This window comes from Protopterus annectens, chromosome 13.part0 (genome assembly GCF_019279795.1).
Source record: "Protopterus annectens isolate FY-2018-M chromosome 13.part0, PAN1.0, whole genome shotgun sequence".
NCBI classification, from domain to species: domain Eukaryota; kingdom Metazoa; phylum Chordata; order Ceratodontiformes; family Protopteridae; genus Protopterus; species Protopterus annectens.
Window position 1 is genome coordinate 697,833,657 of NC_056747.1, and position 13,798 is coordinate 697,847,454.

The 13,798-nt window shown below is 42.9% G+C and overlaps 1 protein-coding gene across 1 annotated transcript in view; it reads right to left on the bottom strand.

Annotated features, from left to right (window-relative positions):
* POLDIP2 (DNA polymerase delta interacting protein 2) overlaps window positions 1-13,798 on the bottom strand; it is a 1,361,368-nt gene that overhangs the window by 909,784 nt on the left and 437,786 nt on the right. Inside the window, exon 3 of the mRNA XM_044054380.1 lies at window positions 190-287. Coding sequence (XP_043910315.1) covers window positions 190-287 — 98 coding nt within the window. The remainder of the gene's footprint in view (window positions 1-189; window positions 288-13,798) is intronic.

The window sequence follows — 13,798 nt, forward strand, 5'->3', positions numbered from 1 at the left end:
TCAAAAGTCACACTGGGCAACCTAGGCAAGCCATGAAACAATGCGAAAAGCTGCACAGAAGTGCGCATGTACTGTTCTATGAATAACACTCAAATCAAAAACCAAACCATGTAAATATTAGTGACATCAATTCTTATGATTACTTGTTAGAATCTAATCATTAAACTACAATATTTATAAACTCCTTACTTTTCTGAGGTTGGGGAAGCAACGTCCCGGTCGTACAGCCTAGCATACCATGGGAACAGTATTATACCTCTGTAGCCGAACACACTGTGAAGAAAAAGCTAGGGAAAAAAAAAAAAAAACAATACACAAGATCAGAGAAAAACATATATGGTGTGCACAAAAATACAAATAAAAAATGTATGAACTAGCAGTGTTGCAGATCAATCCCCACTTTCAAAAGCTGTGCCTAACCTCAAACTTCTACCATGACATGAAGGCCAAGTTCAAGAAGTATGAACAGCAAATTAGAAGTGTGTGAAAGGGTATTGAGAGATGAAGTCGTTCCCAAAAAACAAGGAATGGACACAGTTAGGTGCAATGCAGTTTAGTCCCCATTCACATTTTATACACTCTACAGATTTTTCCAATCAATTCACCTATAATCTGTCCAGTCCAGAGTCCCTACTTAATTTTAACAATTCCACATTGGATTTTTACCCTAAAGCAACAGTCTGCACCCTCATCATAACACTTTCCTCTTCTCCAGAGAGAAGGCATGACAATTATGTACTTTACATAATGTTCAACTTGGATAACCAGAGTCTACTGTTCTCAACAGCAGGATTAACGCCTTTGGGCAAATCAGCATATTGAACTCTCCAAAAGTTAACAATCCTTCAGTTTTACCTACAATGATATGCAAAATGATTCCAATTCGCATCTCTGTGGTGCTGTGCTAAGACAAAAAAAATAAGATTTGAGCATCTCCTTTGAAAGGCCAAGAGCTATACTGCACATCCTGGCATCTTAAAGTCTCCACTGAAGCCAGTCACAGTTGCTGCACAACTTAAACATACATAGGTTCATAGGTTCATACTAGGCTATCTGCCCTAGGGCATTTATAAGCCTAGCCAGAGTGTGTGTGTCTTTCACCACCCCTTAGGATGAGAATACTATACCCATTAGTTTGCTGTGCCTCTGTCCAGCAGTGATACACAGATGATTCCCGGGGTAAACCTACGATCTCCCATCCACTCGTCAAGATTTCTCTTGAACAGAGTCAGTGAGGGGCTCTGCCTCACATGGACTGGGATTCTGTTCCATAGTGTAGGGAGTCTCTGGGTGATGAATCTGTCCCTCCAGCACGTCCTATTTATATCCGTGTTGAGGTTTAAGTCTCTTGCTCTCGTGGCTCTGGTGGATTTGGATTTTTTGAGGTGGAGCATGTCCATTAATTCCGGGTTGGACATGGCCTTGTATGTCAGGCACAGATCACCTCTGAGCAGGCGGTATGCGACTGAATAGAGCTGGAGTTTCTTCAGTTGGGCATCGTATGACATATGTTTGAGCCCTTTATCCTTTTGGTGAGGAACTTTTGGGGTCTTTCCAACTGCTGCAGGTGTCGGGTAAGGTACATTCCGAATGGGGCGTTGTACTCAATCATTGGTCTGATAAGTGAAGAGTACAGGGTACAATGACCTCTCCTGATCTGGATGTGAATCCTTCATGATCAGGTGGGCAATGTAGAAGGTCTTCCTAACCACTTTGGCAATGTGAGTGTCAAAAGAGAGGTTACTGTCAACTTGGGTCCCCAGGTCCCTGATAACTTCTTCCGTGTTTAATGGATTACCACCTATGTGGTAATTAGGGGTTACCTTGTTTTTCCCAAAGGGTATGACTATACATTTTTGGCATTTAGCTTAAGGCCATGGCTCTGGCACCAGTTATCCATTTCTATGAGACCTTTCTGGAGGATGTCTGTGTCTGATGGAGTGTCAATTATGGTGCCCAGTTTGCAGTCATCTGCAAATTTTGTCAGCCACAATCCCCCTATGTTTGCCTGCACTTCAGGAAAATAAATGCCGAACAAGAGGGGCCCAGGACTGAGCCCTGTGGGACACCGCTCGTGACCGGCTTAGAGTCTGACATGGCACCAGCAACTCTAACCCTGTGTGTTCTGTCCTTGAGCCAGTTTGCAACCCATCTTGTGACATATGGGTTTACATCTAAGCTGGTGAGCTTTTCTATGATGCCCGAGTGGGGTATTGTGTCGAATGCTTTTGCTAGGTCAAGGTAGGCTGTGTGAACTGCCTTACCCTCATCAATGGCCTTAGTGACTGTTTCGAAAAAGTCGACCAAGTTCAAGAGGCAGGATCTGCCCTTGACAAAGCCAAATTGGGTAGAATCCAGTGTCTGTAGGTCCCCAATGTCTTTATGAGTTCCATTATGATCCTCTCCATAGCTTTGCAGACAAGGCTCGTCAAGCTTATGGGGCGGTAATTTCCAGGGTCCGTAGAAGCACCGCCTTTGTGGAGTGGGACCACAGTTGCCGTCGCCATTCTTTGGAGTGCGTATCCTGTAGTAAGGCTAAGATTAAACAGCAGCCTTATGTGTGGGTTTAGTTCCTCATTGAGTTCGTGTAGCACACAGCCGGGGACACCGTCCGGTCCCATTGATGCTGTGTTTTTTGCTTTAGAGAGCAGCTCTCACCTGGGCATCTGAGATGTTTGGGAGGCTAGACTCTGGTCGGATAGATATTTCTCCTTTTCGGCGGGAGGAGGGGAGAAATTTGCACTGAACCTGTCTGCCAGTATGTTGGCAATGTCTGTGGGTTCAGTGATTTTTTTATCATTTTGGACTACTTCTGAGCATATCTGGGAGTTTCCACCCAGGTTTCTAACATAGCTAAAGAAGGCTTTATGATTGTCTTTTGTGTCATTAGAGATTTTTCTCTCAAAGTTGGCCTTGGATGATTTTATGAGTGATCGTAGTTTTTTGCTAGTATTGATCAGAGATGCCTTCCCATTTAGGGATTTTGCTCTGTCATGTAGTAGCTTTCTCCTCTTGTTGTAGAGTTTGTTTATGGCTGGAGTCCACCAGACCGGGCGCCTGCCTTTGGTGGAAAAGGTCTTGATTTTATTAGGGATTGCTTGATCCATACATTCCTGGAGGTGCTCGTAGAAGGCATTTGTAAGGGTTTCAGCAGCGTGGGTTGTGGTTTCCACTGGCTCGGGGCCTTGAAGGATACCACTCCAGTCTTAAGAAGTGTGAAGTTTGCTTTTGAGAAGTTCTTCACGGTGGTCTTTTTGCTGGGGTGGGGGCGGGATGTGGATCTCCAGTGAGATTAATTTATGGTCTGATCTCACCAATGAGGGATATACTTCGTGTGGAGCATTTTGTCCCCATGTTTGTGATGATCAGGTCTAGTATATTTTCTCCTCTTGTGGGAATGGTGACTAGTTGTTCCATAGCATTTGAGTTTATGAACTCAAGGAACCTTTGGGCTAGGGTGTTGGGGCTTGAGTAATGTTCCCAGTCTATGTTTGGGTAGTTGAAGTCACCCAATATGATGGTGTTTGGACAGACATTTATACTCTCCAGTGTCTTCAGGAAGGCTGTGTGGGTTTCCTGAGTTTGAGAAGGTGGTCTGTAGCATGTTACAAACTGTAGGGCAGTTTTACCTATGGTTAATTGCACCTGGATGGTCTCCGATGCTTAGATGCGTTTCCACTAACCTGGAGGTGTGGGTATCCTTTATGAATATGGATACTCCCCCTCCTTTTGTAGTTCAGTCCGGATTTTGGGGCCAGAACGCATGATATGAGGTATAACCTGATAGTGCTGGGGTGCTCTCAGGAGCCTTGAACCAGGTTTCAGTCACAGCACAAACATCGATGTTCTCCATACTGAGGAGGGCTTCGAGGGCGTGCATCTTGAGGTTTAGACTTCTGGCATTGAGCAGTATTACCCTTAGTTTTTCTCCATTTTTGTTTTCTAGGGCGGTAGGTTTATCATTTGAGCCTTGCCTAAAAAAGGCACTATGGGGGTGGCAAGAGCCTTTGCCAATATCCGGAAGCCCAGGGGTGACAGGTGCAAGCCGTCCCTTGCGAAGCAGCGTGGCTTGTCAAGCATGTCATCCCAGGCAGACAGACATTGGATCCCCTTAGAATGACACCAGTAATTAAGCCAATTATTAAAGCTGATCATTTGTTTCTGTATTGTGGCATCATTCTTGGTGAGGGTAGGATACTGCTCAGGGTCAGGGTCATACCGGCCTGGGCTACATAATCTGAGAGCTCCTCTATGTCTCTTTTCATGTAGTCCAGGGAGGTACGTCTCATGTCGTTCACACCGGCATGGACAATGACCGAGTCATACTTGTACTTGCTGTGGAGTGACCTGAGTGCTTGTGTTATGTGGCGGATTCTAGCGCCTGACAGGCAGCTAACTGTGATCTTTTCCTTGTTCAGTCTGGTGAGTGGGACGTCAGTGTGTCTGACTATGGAGTCACCTATAACAAGTGTGTCTGGCATTGTGTTTGGCCTTAAGGGCTGTGACTGTTTAGCACACTGACTTTGAGAACTATGTGTTGCATGTCTTATGTCTTGAGGTGGCAGTTGCTTGGGTGTCTGCTTTGGAGGCCTCTGTAGTTTTGGTAGATTTTTGATCAGTGCCTCCGAGTATGTCTTTGTGTGTTTGTTTTGCAGTTGTGATAGTTCTATGTGAAACTGGGTTTGTGGTGTGCGTGGTTTCCTTCTCCTCCTGTCTGGTCTTGCCAGTCCTGAGTTGAGAGAGCTCAGCCTCCAGTTTGGCTATATAGTTGCATCTCTCACGTTATTTGTGTTTTGTGGGAGAAGGAGTGGGTTGTCTGTGTACATGTAACATTGCCTCAAGATGCCCAGATTCACCAGCTGAACAGGAGAGGACGCTAGCAACTGACCCTTCGACATGCTAGAAAAAGTGAAAAAGTTTGCTGTGTAACTGAGTCAGAAGGGACCTATAGGGAAATGGGTACTCAAGGGGATTCTAGGCTAATGTAGTACTTTGTTTAGTATACAAGTACTTTACCTATATAAAAATGCTTTAGGAGCAAGTGCTGAGCTATTGAGATAGAGAATAGACTGTTTAGATTGCAAGTAGAGAAGTTCTAAGGGAAAAATTGAAGAGCAGACTTTACGGAGCCAGAAATAGTTTAACCTTGTTTAACCGGTGCTGCCCGATGGTGCTCTATGGGCAACTCCACGCTAAATCACGCCAAAGCGCACTAAAGCGGGCTTTATAGCAGGGGGTTGAAAAGACCTAGGAATTGACCCAAAATGGCCAATAGACTACAAGTTTCTGGCTGGAACCACTGCTCTAGGGACAAATAGGCTGCTCAGTGCTCCCCACTCCCACTGGTGAACAAAGAAGCTTCCCTTTATCCAAATAAGGATATGGAATAGCACAGGAACCAAGACAAAGCCCAGAGGTCAGCAAACTCTGAAGACTGGACTATTCTAGTTCAGTATGGCGGGAAAACAAGATTTGTTTTTTCTTTTTTGTTTTTTTCTTTTTTGCAGAAAACAGAAGAAAAACAGACAGTAAATGCTATAAATGCTTTTAAACGGCTAGCGCACTTGAGTGTGTTAGTCTACAAGTAAAATTAAGCAACAAATAACTTTTTTAAAAGTGCAAAACAGTTTATCAACACAAAAACAGTTTAAATAGAATGCAGAGCTATATAAACAGGTGATAAAGCAGTCGCTAAGCAGTAAATAATCAAAAAGCCAGAAAAAAATACTTAAATCAGGAAAAAGTCACTCTTTTGCTCTCTGCTGCTTGTAGAACTCTGCAGTACACCACGAGGAGCTGTGCTGAGTTGAATACAAGCGAAAAAGCGCGCTAAAGCGGGCTTTATTACAGGGGGCTGAAAAGAGCTAGGAATTGACCCAAAATGGCCAATAGACTACAAGTTTCTGGCTGGAAACCACTCCTCTAGGGACAAATAGGCCGCTCAGTGCTCCCCACTCCCTCTGGTGAACAAAGACGCTTCCTTTTATCCAAATAAGGATATGGAATAGCACAGGAACCAAGACAAAGCCCAGAGATCAGCAAACTCTGAAGACTGGACTATTCTAGTTCAAATGTAGAACAAAAACCTCTGACTCTCCACGTACGAGAAATAATTTATTCAAAGATAAAAGAACAAACGGTGAGCGCTTTCGCGTATGCTATGATACGCTTCTTCAGACAATATAACATGAAAATAGGCAGCATATTTATAGGGAGGCATATTCCAATGCTTGAATTCAATTAATCAATTAAACTAATAATTCAATTAAAAAGCATCATTGTCTCATAGAAAGAACTTTTTAAAGCTACAAAACAACTAGCTGCTGGAGTTGAATCACTAAGTACCCTGTATATAGTGAGTCATACAAATAATCAAACACTTTAAAGTTATCTGATTCATTCTTAAGGATACGTATTTTTTCTTTAAACATAATGCTGTAAAACATTGTATGGCATTAAATAATGTTATATAAAGTACAATATGCATTCATCTCTTCATTCTAGTCTCTCATAGGACGACTTATGCCGTGTGAGAATCACTTATTTGTGTGCGTTATGTATATTATATAAATTTATAAAAATGAATTAATAAAAATGTTCTCAAAATTGCATAAAATTCAGAATTCATCATTTCACAATTGCTATAAAAACTACATAAACATAAGTTTAATTAAATATATACAATAATATATAAACATATAAACTAACTATTCTAGTTCAGTAAGGCGGGAAAACAAGATTTTTTTTTTTTCCTTTCTTTTTTGCAGAAAACAGAGGAAAAACAGACAGTAAATGCTATAAATGCTTTTAAGCGGCTAGCGCACTTGAGTGTGTTAGCCTACAGGTAAAATTAAGCAACAACTAACTTTTTAAAAGTGCAAAACAGTTAATCAACACAAAAACAGTTTAAATAGAATGCAGAGCTGTATAAACAGGCTAAAATGCAGTCGCTAAGCAGTAAATAATCAAAAAACCAGAAAAAAATACTTAAAATCAGTTATAGCAAATACAGTTATAACAAATGCTCTGAAATATACTGTATATTTCCAAAATGTTTGAGAAGGACAGTCAGAACACAAGAAGGTTCAGGCGAAAGAGAAAAAAAAGTTTTGTTTTACTTTTGAAAGGGAAAAAGGAGGAACAGAAGGCCTTATCAAATGTTCTCTCTGTATTAAGCAGAATGAGCTAATGACACTAGACTGGGAGGTGTGTCACAGTAGGGGCGGGCAACTGCAAAGCCACCAAGTATAACAGCAAGACACCAACAGGGAGGGAGGGTGGGACAAAATAGCCTACAAGACAGCAAGCACTACAGACAAATGTAAGTTTTTAAACAGATAAGGATTTGTGAAGATACTGAATAGACAAAGTGCTTTATATATATTAAATTGTAAAAACAGTAATCTGTAAAAATAATCAAAAAAAAAATCAAGATGATACTTATATTTTGTAGCTCAGCTGCATACATTTTTGAGAGACTCTACAGTCACTACTCCAGATGAATGAAATCTAGGCAGAGAAGGCAAGGATTTGTTACATAAAATTAATACAGTCTATTAACCCATCTGATTTTTGGAAATTTTAAAACATAAGTTTTTGCCGGAAAGAAGGTAGCAGTAGTCCACAAAAAAAAAAAAAAACAAAAAGACAGACCAAAAAGATGGCAGTGTGGGCTACAGAGGATAAGGAAGAACTTGTGTATTACAATTATGCATGAAGCCTACAATTTCCAGAAAGACGACACCCAGAAAGATTAAGATTCTGAGAGAGAGGAAAGAAAAGAAAAAATATCAAAAGCTTCAAATAAAAATCTGAAACCTTACACAGACAAAAACTTTGGGCTGCCTTGAAAATGTAACACATGAAGTGCAAAAATAGAGAACAAAACCCAGAGATTTTTGACTGGTATAAAAAAAAGAAGCACAGACATGGGGGAAAAAAAAGACACGTCTGCTATGGTACAACAGTATTGCAAAGACAACAGCAAAATACAAAAATCAGCATTAAAATATCTGAAGGCAAATATAGACAAAGACCAAGAAATTGAAAATTTCACAATACAAAAAAGAAAACCAAGGGAAATGTAGCAAAGAAGATTAGTAAAATAGAAGTTAAATACTTGGAAACTAAAGTCATGGATTACATGCAAACTGAAGGATTTAATGTAGAAAATTCAGCACAGGTAAAGTCACAGTATGGAACAAAACGAGTCACCAGATTAAGGAGCAACAAGTGGACTGTGAGGTAGTAGTAGTAGTAGTACAAACACAGGGAAGAAAACCAGATCTGGTATGGTACAATATTAATGCAAAATAGAAAGCAAAACTAATCAATAAAAAAATGCAACAAAAACATTTGAAGGCAAATACAGGCAAAGGCACTCAAGACATGGAATATTTCACAATACAAAAAGTAAGAAAACAGAAGAAAAGGGGAAAACAGGATTAGTACAGAAAAAAAATAAACAGAAGCTTAACTGATGTGATAGACTGTATGTGAAGTGAAAGACTTAATGTAGAAAATCCAACACAGGTAATGTCATTGTAATGATAAAGAAGAAATAGGTGGAGCAGGAGCCAGCTGAAGACTTGCCACATGGTGATGCTCTGGAGCCTTCTGAACAGACCAGTACAAAAGGTCAGCTGAAGTTGCAGAGAAAGGGAAGGAAGAGGAAACAGTGGCAGCTCTGATGCAGGAAATATTGCAGAGTGATGAGCCAATTAGTTTCTATATGAAGGAGCAGCAGATGAAGAGATGTCACAGGAAGATGTTCTGGAACTTGCATATGACACCTGCAGGAAATAGAGAAAGTACAGTTTTGTACCTACCATAAATGTAGATGTCTGATAGGTATGCATCTGCAGTCATCACATATGGGGTTGTCCTGCCTCAGGCAGCCCTTCGGTCGGCCGGATTCCAAAGTCTGGGTCCGGCGTCGGCTGATTTCGCACTTTCCCCGACATCAGAGCGCCTGGGGTATAAAAGCATCAGCCGACGCCATCTTCCTCAGTTTTTCTTGCCCCAGATGCCAAGTGCCCTCTAAGGAAGGCTAAAACTGGAGAGATGCATTAAAAAATCCAAACATGCACAATAATATAAAAACAAATGCACCATAATAGATTCCCCCCCAGCTAGCTATAAGAGGGGTAAGTACCCAAGAAATACCACAGAGGGGAAGGAGGGAAGGTAAACCTGACTGCAGATGCATACCTATCGGACATCTACATTTATGGTACGTACAAAACTGTACTATGTCCTTCAAGGATGCATCTGCAGTCATCACATACGGGTAGAATACCATAGCCAATCTGGGGGTGGAGGAACTATGTAAAGGATGGTGTAGCTAAAATGCCCTGCAGGACTGCCGTAGCAAAGCCTGCTCTGGATCTGGAATATAAAGGTAAATTGTAATGCTTGGCAAATGTATGCACGGAGCTCCATGTAGCAGCTTCTAAAATGTCCTTGGTAGCCACCCCTCTTAAGAAGGCTGTGGAGGTGGCTGTGGCTCTCGTGGAATGAGGTCTAATGTTAGCTGGCACAGTTTTTCCATGAAAGGAGTAACAAAAAAATGCAATTCCCTATCCATTTTGAAATTGTCTGTTTGGAAATTGCTTTTCCTTGTGTACCAGCAGCATATGCTACCAACAGCTGGTCAGTTTTTCTGTAACCTTTAGTTCTGTCCAAGTAGTAGTGCAACTGTCTGTGAATGTCCAGGGTGTGCAGAAGTTTCTCCCCTTTGTTTTGTGGATTTGAAAGAAGGTAGGCAAGTGAATAGCTTGATTTAATCAAACCCTGGATACCACCTTTGGCATAAATGTAGGATTGGTTCTCAATGAAACTCTGTCCTGATGAAAAATAAGAAATGGCTGCACTACCATAAGGGCCTGTAACTCAGATACTCTTCTTGCTGAGGTTATGGCCAGAAAGAAAGCAGTCTTCCAAGACAGGAACTGTAGTTCTGCCGATGCTGGTGGTTTCCTTGGAGGATTGATGTTTTTGATTCCTCTTAGAAACTGTCTTAGGAGAGGATGAGAGAAGACAGGTGGATCAGTATTGTACTCTGCTGAAATTGCTGAAGCATGAATTTTAATGGAAGAGTAAGACAGACCATTGTGGAACATTTCTGCCAAGTATTCCAGGATATGTGCCATGTTCATCACTGTCGCATCTAGGCCCGTTGTGGTGTTCCAAATGTGAAATCCTTTCCATTTTGCTGAATATGCCTTTCTTGTGGAAGGCCGGCAAGCTTCCCTAATAATATCTTTCACCCTCTGGGATAGCTTGTCCTGAGGAGGAGTCAAGGTATTTTCCAGGCTGTTAGCTGCAAGGTTTTCAGGTTGGAATGCAGAGTTTTGTAATTGTGCTGTGTCAGTAAAAGTGGCCATAGAGGAAGAGGCCATGGTTGAGCGTGATATGCTCTTTAACAGTGGGTACCAGTGCTGTCTTGGCCAGTCCGGAGCTATCAGAATCACTTTTGGCTGCTCTGTCCTGATCTTCAGTAAAACCTTGGTCATTAATGGGAGAGGTGGAAATGCATACACTGTTAGAGTTCTCCAGCTGAAAGAGAGGGCGTCCACTTTCCATGCTTGTGGGTGGTATGTCCTTGAGCAGAATTTCTTCAGTTGATGATTGTGGGGGGGAGGCAAAAAGATCCAAGTCCGGCCTCCCCCATGATTGTGTTATCTGTAGAAAGATGTCTGGGTGCAGCATCCATTCGTGCGCATCCATGATATTTCTGCTTAAGCTGTCCGCCAGTATATTGTCTTTCCCTGGCACAAACTGGGATTGTAGCTGTATATTGAGTTTCAAGGAAAGTTCCCATAGATTCATTGCCAGCCTGCAAAGAGGACAGGAATGGGTGCCTCCTTGCTTGTTTATGTACCACATAACCGTGGTGTTGTCTGTCCTTATTAGCAGATGGCCATGATGCAGAAAGGGTTTGAAGGCTTCGACTGCATGTATCACTGCCAACATTTCCTTTTGGTTTATGTGCATGCGTAGCTCTTTTTGTGACCATAGACCTTGAATGCATCTGCCCTCCATGTGCGCTCCCCATCCGTGGTCTGAAGCGTCTGTTGTAATGGTTTGGCTGGCTCTTGGTTTGCTGAAAGGAGACCCCTGTTTGACTGGCTTGCTTGAGCCCACCACAGAAATTCCTTTTGAAGGCATGGAATGAGTGGTACCAAAGTTTCCAGGCTGTGACTGTGCTGAGTCCATGAAACTACAATGGTACCTAAGGAGTTTTTCATATGTAGTCTTGCTTGTGGAATCAGAAGGATGCAAGAAGCCATGTAACCCAGGGCCTGCAGGATTTTCCTTGCAGTCAGCTGGGTTTGTCTCGTCAGATTTTTGAAGTAATCTGGTAGTTGACTGTTTTTTCTTCTGTGAGGAAGGCCATTTGGGTGGTTGTATCTACATCTGCACCCAGAAGGGTTATTCTTTGGGATGGAACAAGTCTTGATTTGTGAAAGTTGACTGTATATCCCAAGGCCTGAAGTAGGTGGATGGCATAATTCAAGTGTTTTACCAAAGTTTGTTGGCTGTCCGCTTGTATAAGGCAGTCGTCCAGATATGGGTATATTTGAATCCCCTGAAGTCTGCAGTGTGCAATTACTGATGCCAGGCATTTCATGAATACTCTGGGCGCAGAAGATAAGCCAAAGGGCAATGCTGAGAATTGATAATGCTCTCACCCTGCAAGAAATCTGAGGTGTCTTCTGCAACTCTGTCTGATAGGGACATGCAGGTATGCCTCCTTGAGGTCTAGAGTTACCAGCCAAGACCCCTTTGCCCAGCATGGGAAGGAGCTGCTGTAGAGTCAGCATTTTGAACTTTGGCACAATGAGATAAGTATTCAGTGCGGACAAGTCGAGAATAGGCCTCCACTGTTTTTCTTTTCTTGGAACAAGGAATAGTCTGGAATAAAATCCTTGGCCTTGTTCTGAGAGAGGAACCTTTTCTATAGCTTTCATTTGCATTAAGCTGTAAATTTGTTTCAAAGCCTCTGCCCTTTGATTCGGTGGCAGGTCTGGCATGCCCTTTCTTTTTGGTAATGTGTGGAAATGAAACCTGTATCCTTTGTCTATTATTTGTAGTGTCCATTTGTCCCTTGTAATACTGTGCCAATTTTCTGAGAATAAAGAAAGCTTTCCGCCCAAAGGTGCTTCCAATTGAGCCCTGGTTGGCGGTGTCAAAGTAAAGTCATTGAGCCTGTCCTTGTGCAGCAGTTGAAGGTCCTGCATTACCTCTCTGGTTGGGAGGCTGCCATTGACGTCCTCTGTAAAAGCCTCTAGCTTGCCCTCTACCTCTGGCAAGCCTGTTCTTGCCTCTCTGAAACCTCTCTGTGTCTGGAAAGGACCAATTCTTGGAAGGCTAATTCCTGCTGAATCTTGGTGGTTGTACTTGGAGAAAATCTTTGACTGTTTGTACGGATTTTGCCTTTTCTTCAAATTTCTTTAGGACCTCCTGAGCTGTGGAGCCAAATAACTTTTGCTTTTCCAGAGGAGCATCCAGCAGCTTTGCTTTAACATGGTCTGGCAGAGATTGTTCCTTCAGCCAAGCATGCCTACGTATGACTGCGCCAGTCATAGCTGACCTACATGAAGCTTCCAATGCATCATAACCACATTGCAAGAAATGGTTGCTAACCTGTTGTGAGTTATGTACCAGATCCTGAAGTGACTTGAGGTCTAGGGGGTCAGGTGAAGACAGTTTTTTATGCAATTCATCGAACAAATACTCTTGGTACTGTATCATATGAAATTGACAATTTAATGCCCTCATAGAAAGAGTAGCAGAAGTATACACTTTTTTACCCCATCTCTCTAAAGCTCTGGACTCCCTTTCAGAGGGGAGAGGATTTTTAGCAGTGGCAGCTGCAACCCCTTTAGGGCCCTGGGAAATAGTTTCTGGATCAGCAGAGTGGGCCTTGTAAAGGTAAAGATGCGAGTCCGGGACCTTGTAGTACCTATCGGGTTTGGCAGGAGCCAGAGGGAGAGAATCAGGGGTTGTGCTAGAGTCAGAGTACACATCATCAATGACATTCAAAACAGGAGGAATAGCTAAAGGTCTATGCTGAGGCAAATGTAAAAAGGTTCTTAATCTGTTCCTGAAATCAGAGAATTCCTGGCCCTGCCATTGGAAATGCTCTCTCATGGTGTGTAGCGTCTCCCCAAAGGAGAACTCTTCAGGAGGGGAGGCCGAGGAAATAGATTCCTCTGCATCAGAATCCTCGTAGGCCGAAAAAGCCTCCTCCTGGTGGTCCGAGAGAGCAGAGCCATCAGAGGCCTCATCTGAGGAGTGGGGATCAGAGGGCTCAACCCTGGGCCTTTTGTCTGGAGGAGGTTGAGAGCCCCTGTCCGGATGAGGTTGAGAGCCCCTAATTAAGGAGATAAGATCCTCTGCTAAGCTAAGAATCTGTGAACCAGTAAAGGGTCTCTGAGGGATAACCTTGGGAGGCAAAGCTTTTGAGAGTTTAGCAGCTTTAGCCCTGGAGAATGCCTTAATGGACATGGATGCAGGAGGCCTGGCTGCACCACGTACTGGTGTAGATTTGTCTAAAGGAATGGTGTCGGAAGGTTCCAGGACACCAGTTTCAGTTGGAATTTCAATAACTGACTCAGCCGGGGCCTCCGGGGCCGAGGTAGTCAGTTGAGCGGTTTCGGTAATTGGAAGTACCAAGGACTCTGTTTCAGCCGAGACCGAGACACTCGCGGTAGGCCTGGCCGTGGTTTCAGCCGAAACCGCGGCCCACGTGTTTCGGTCCTTGCCCTTCCGTTTCTTAAACGGAAGTCGGAGT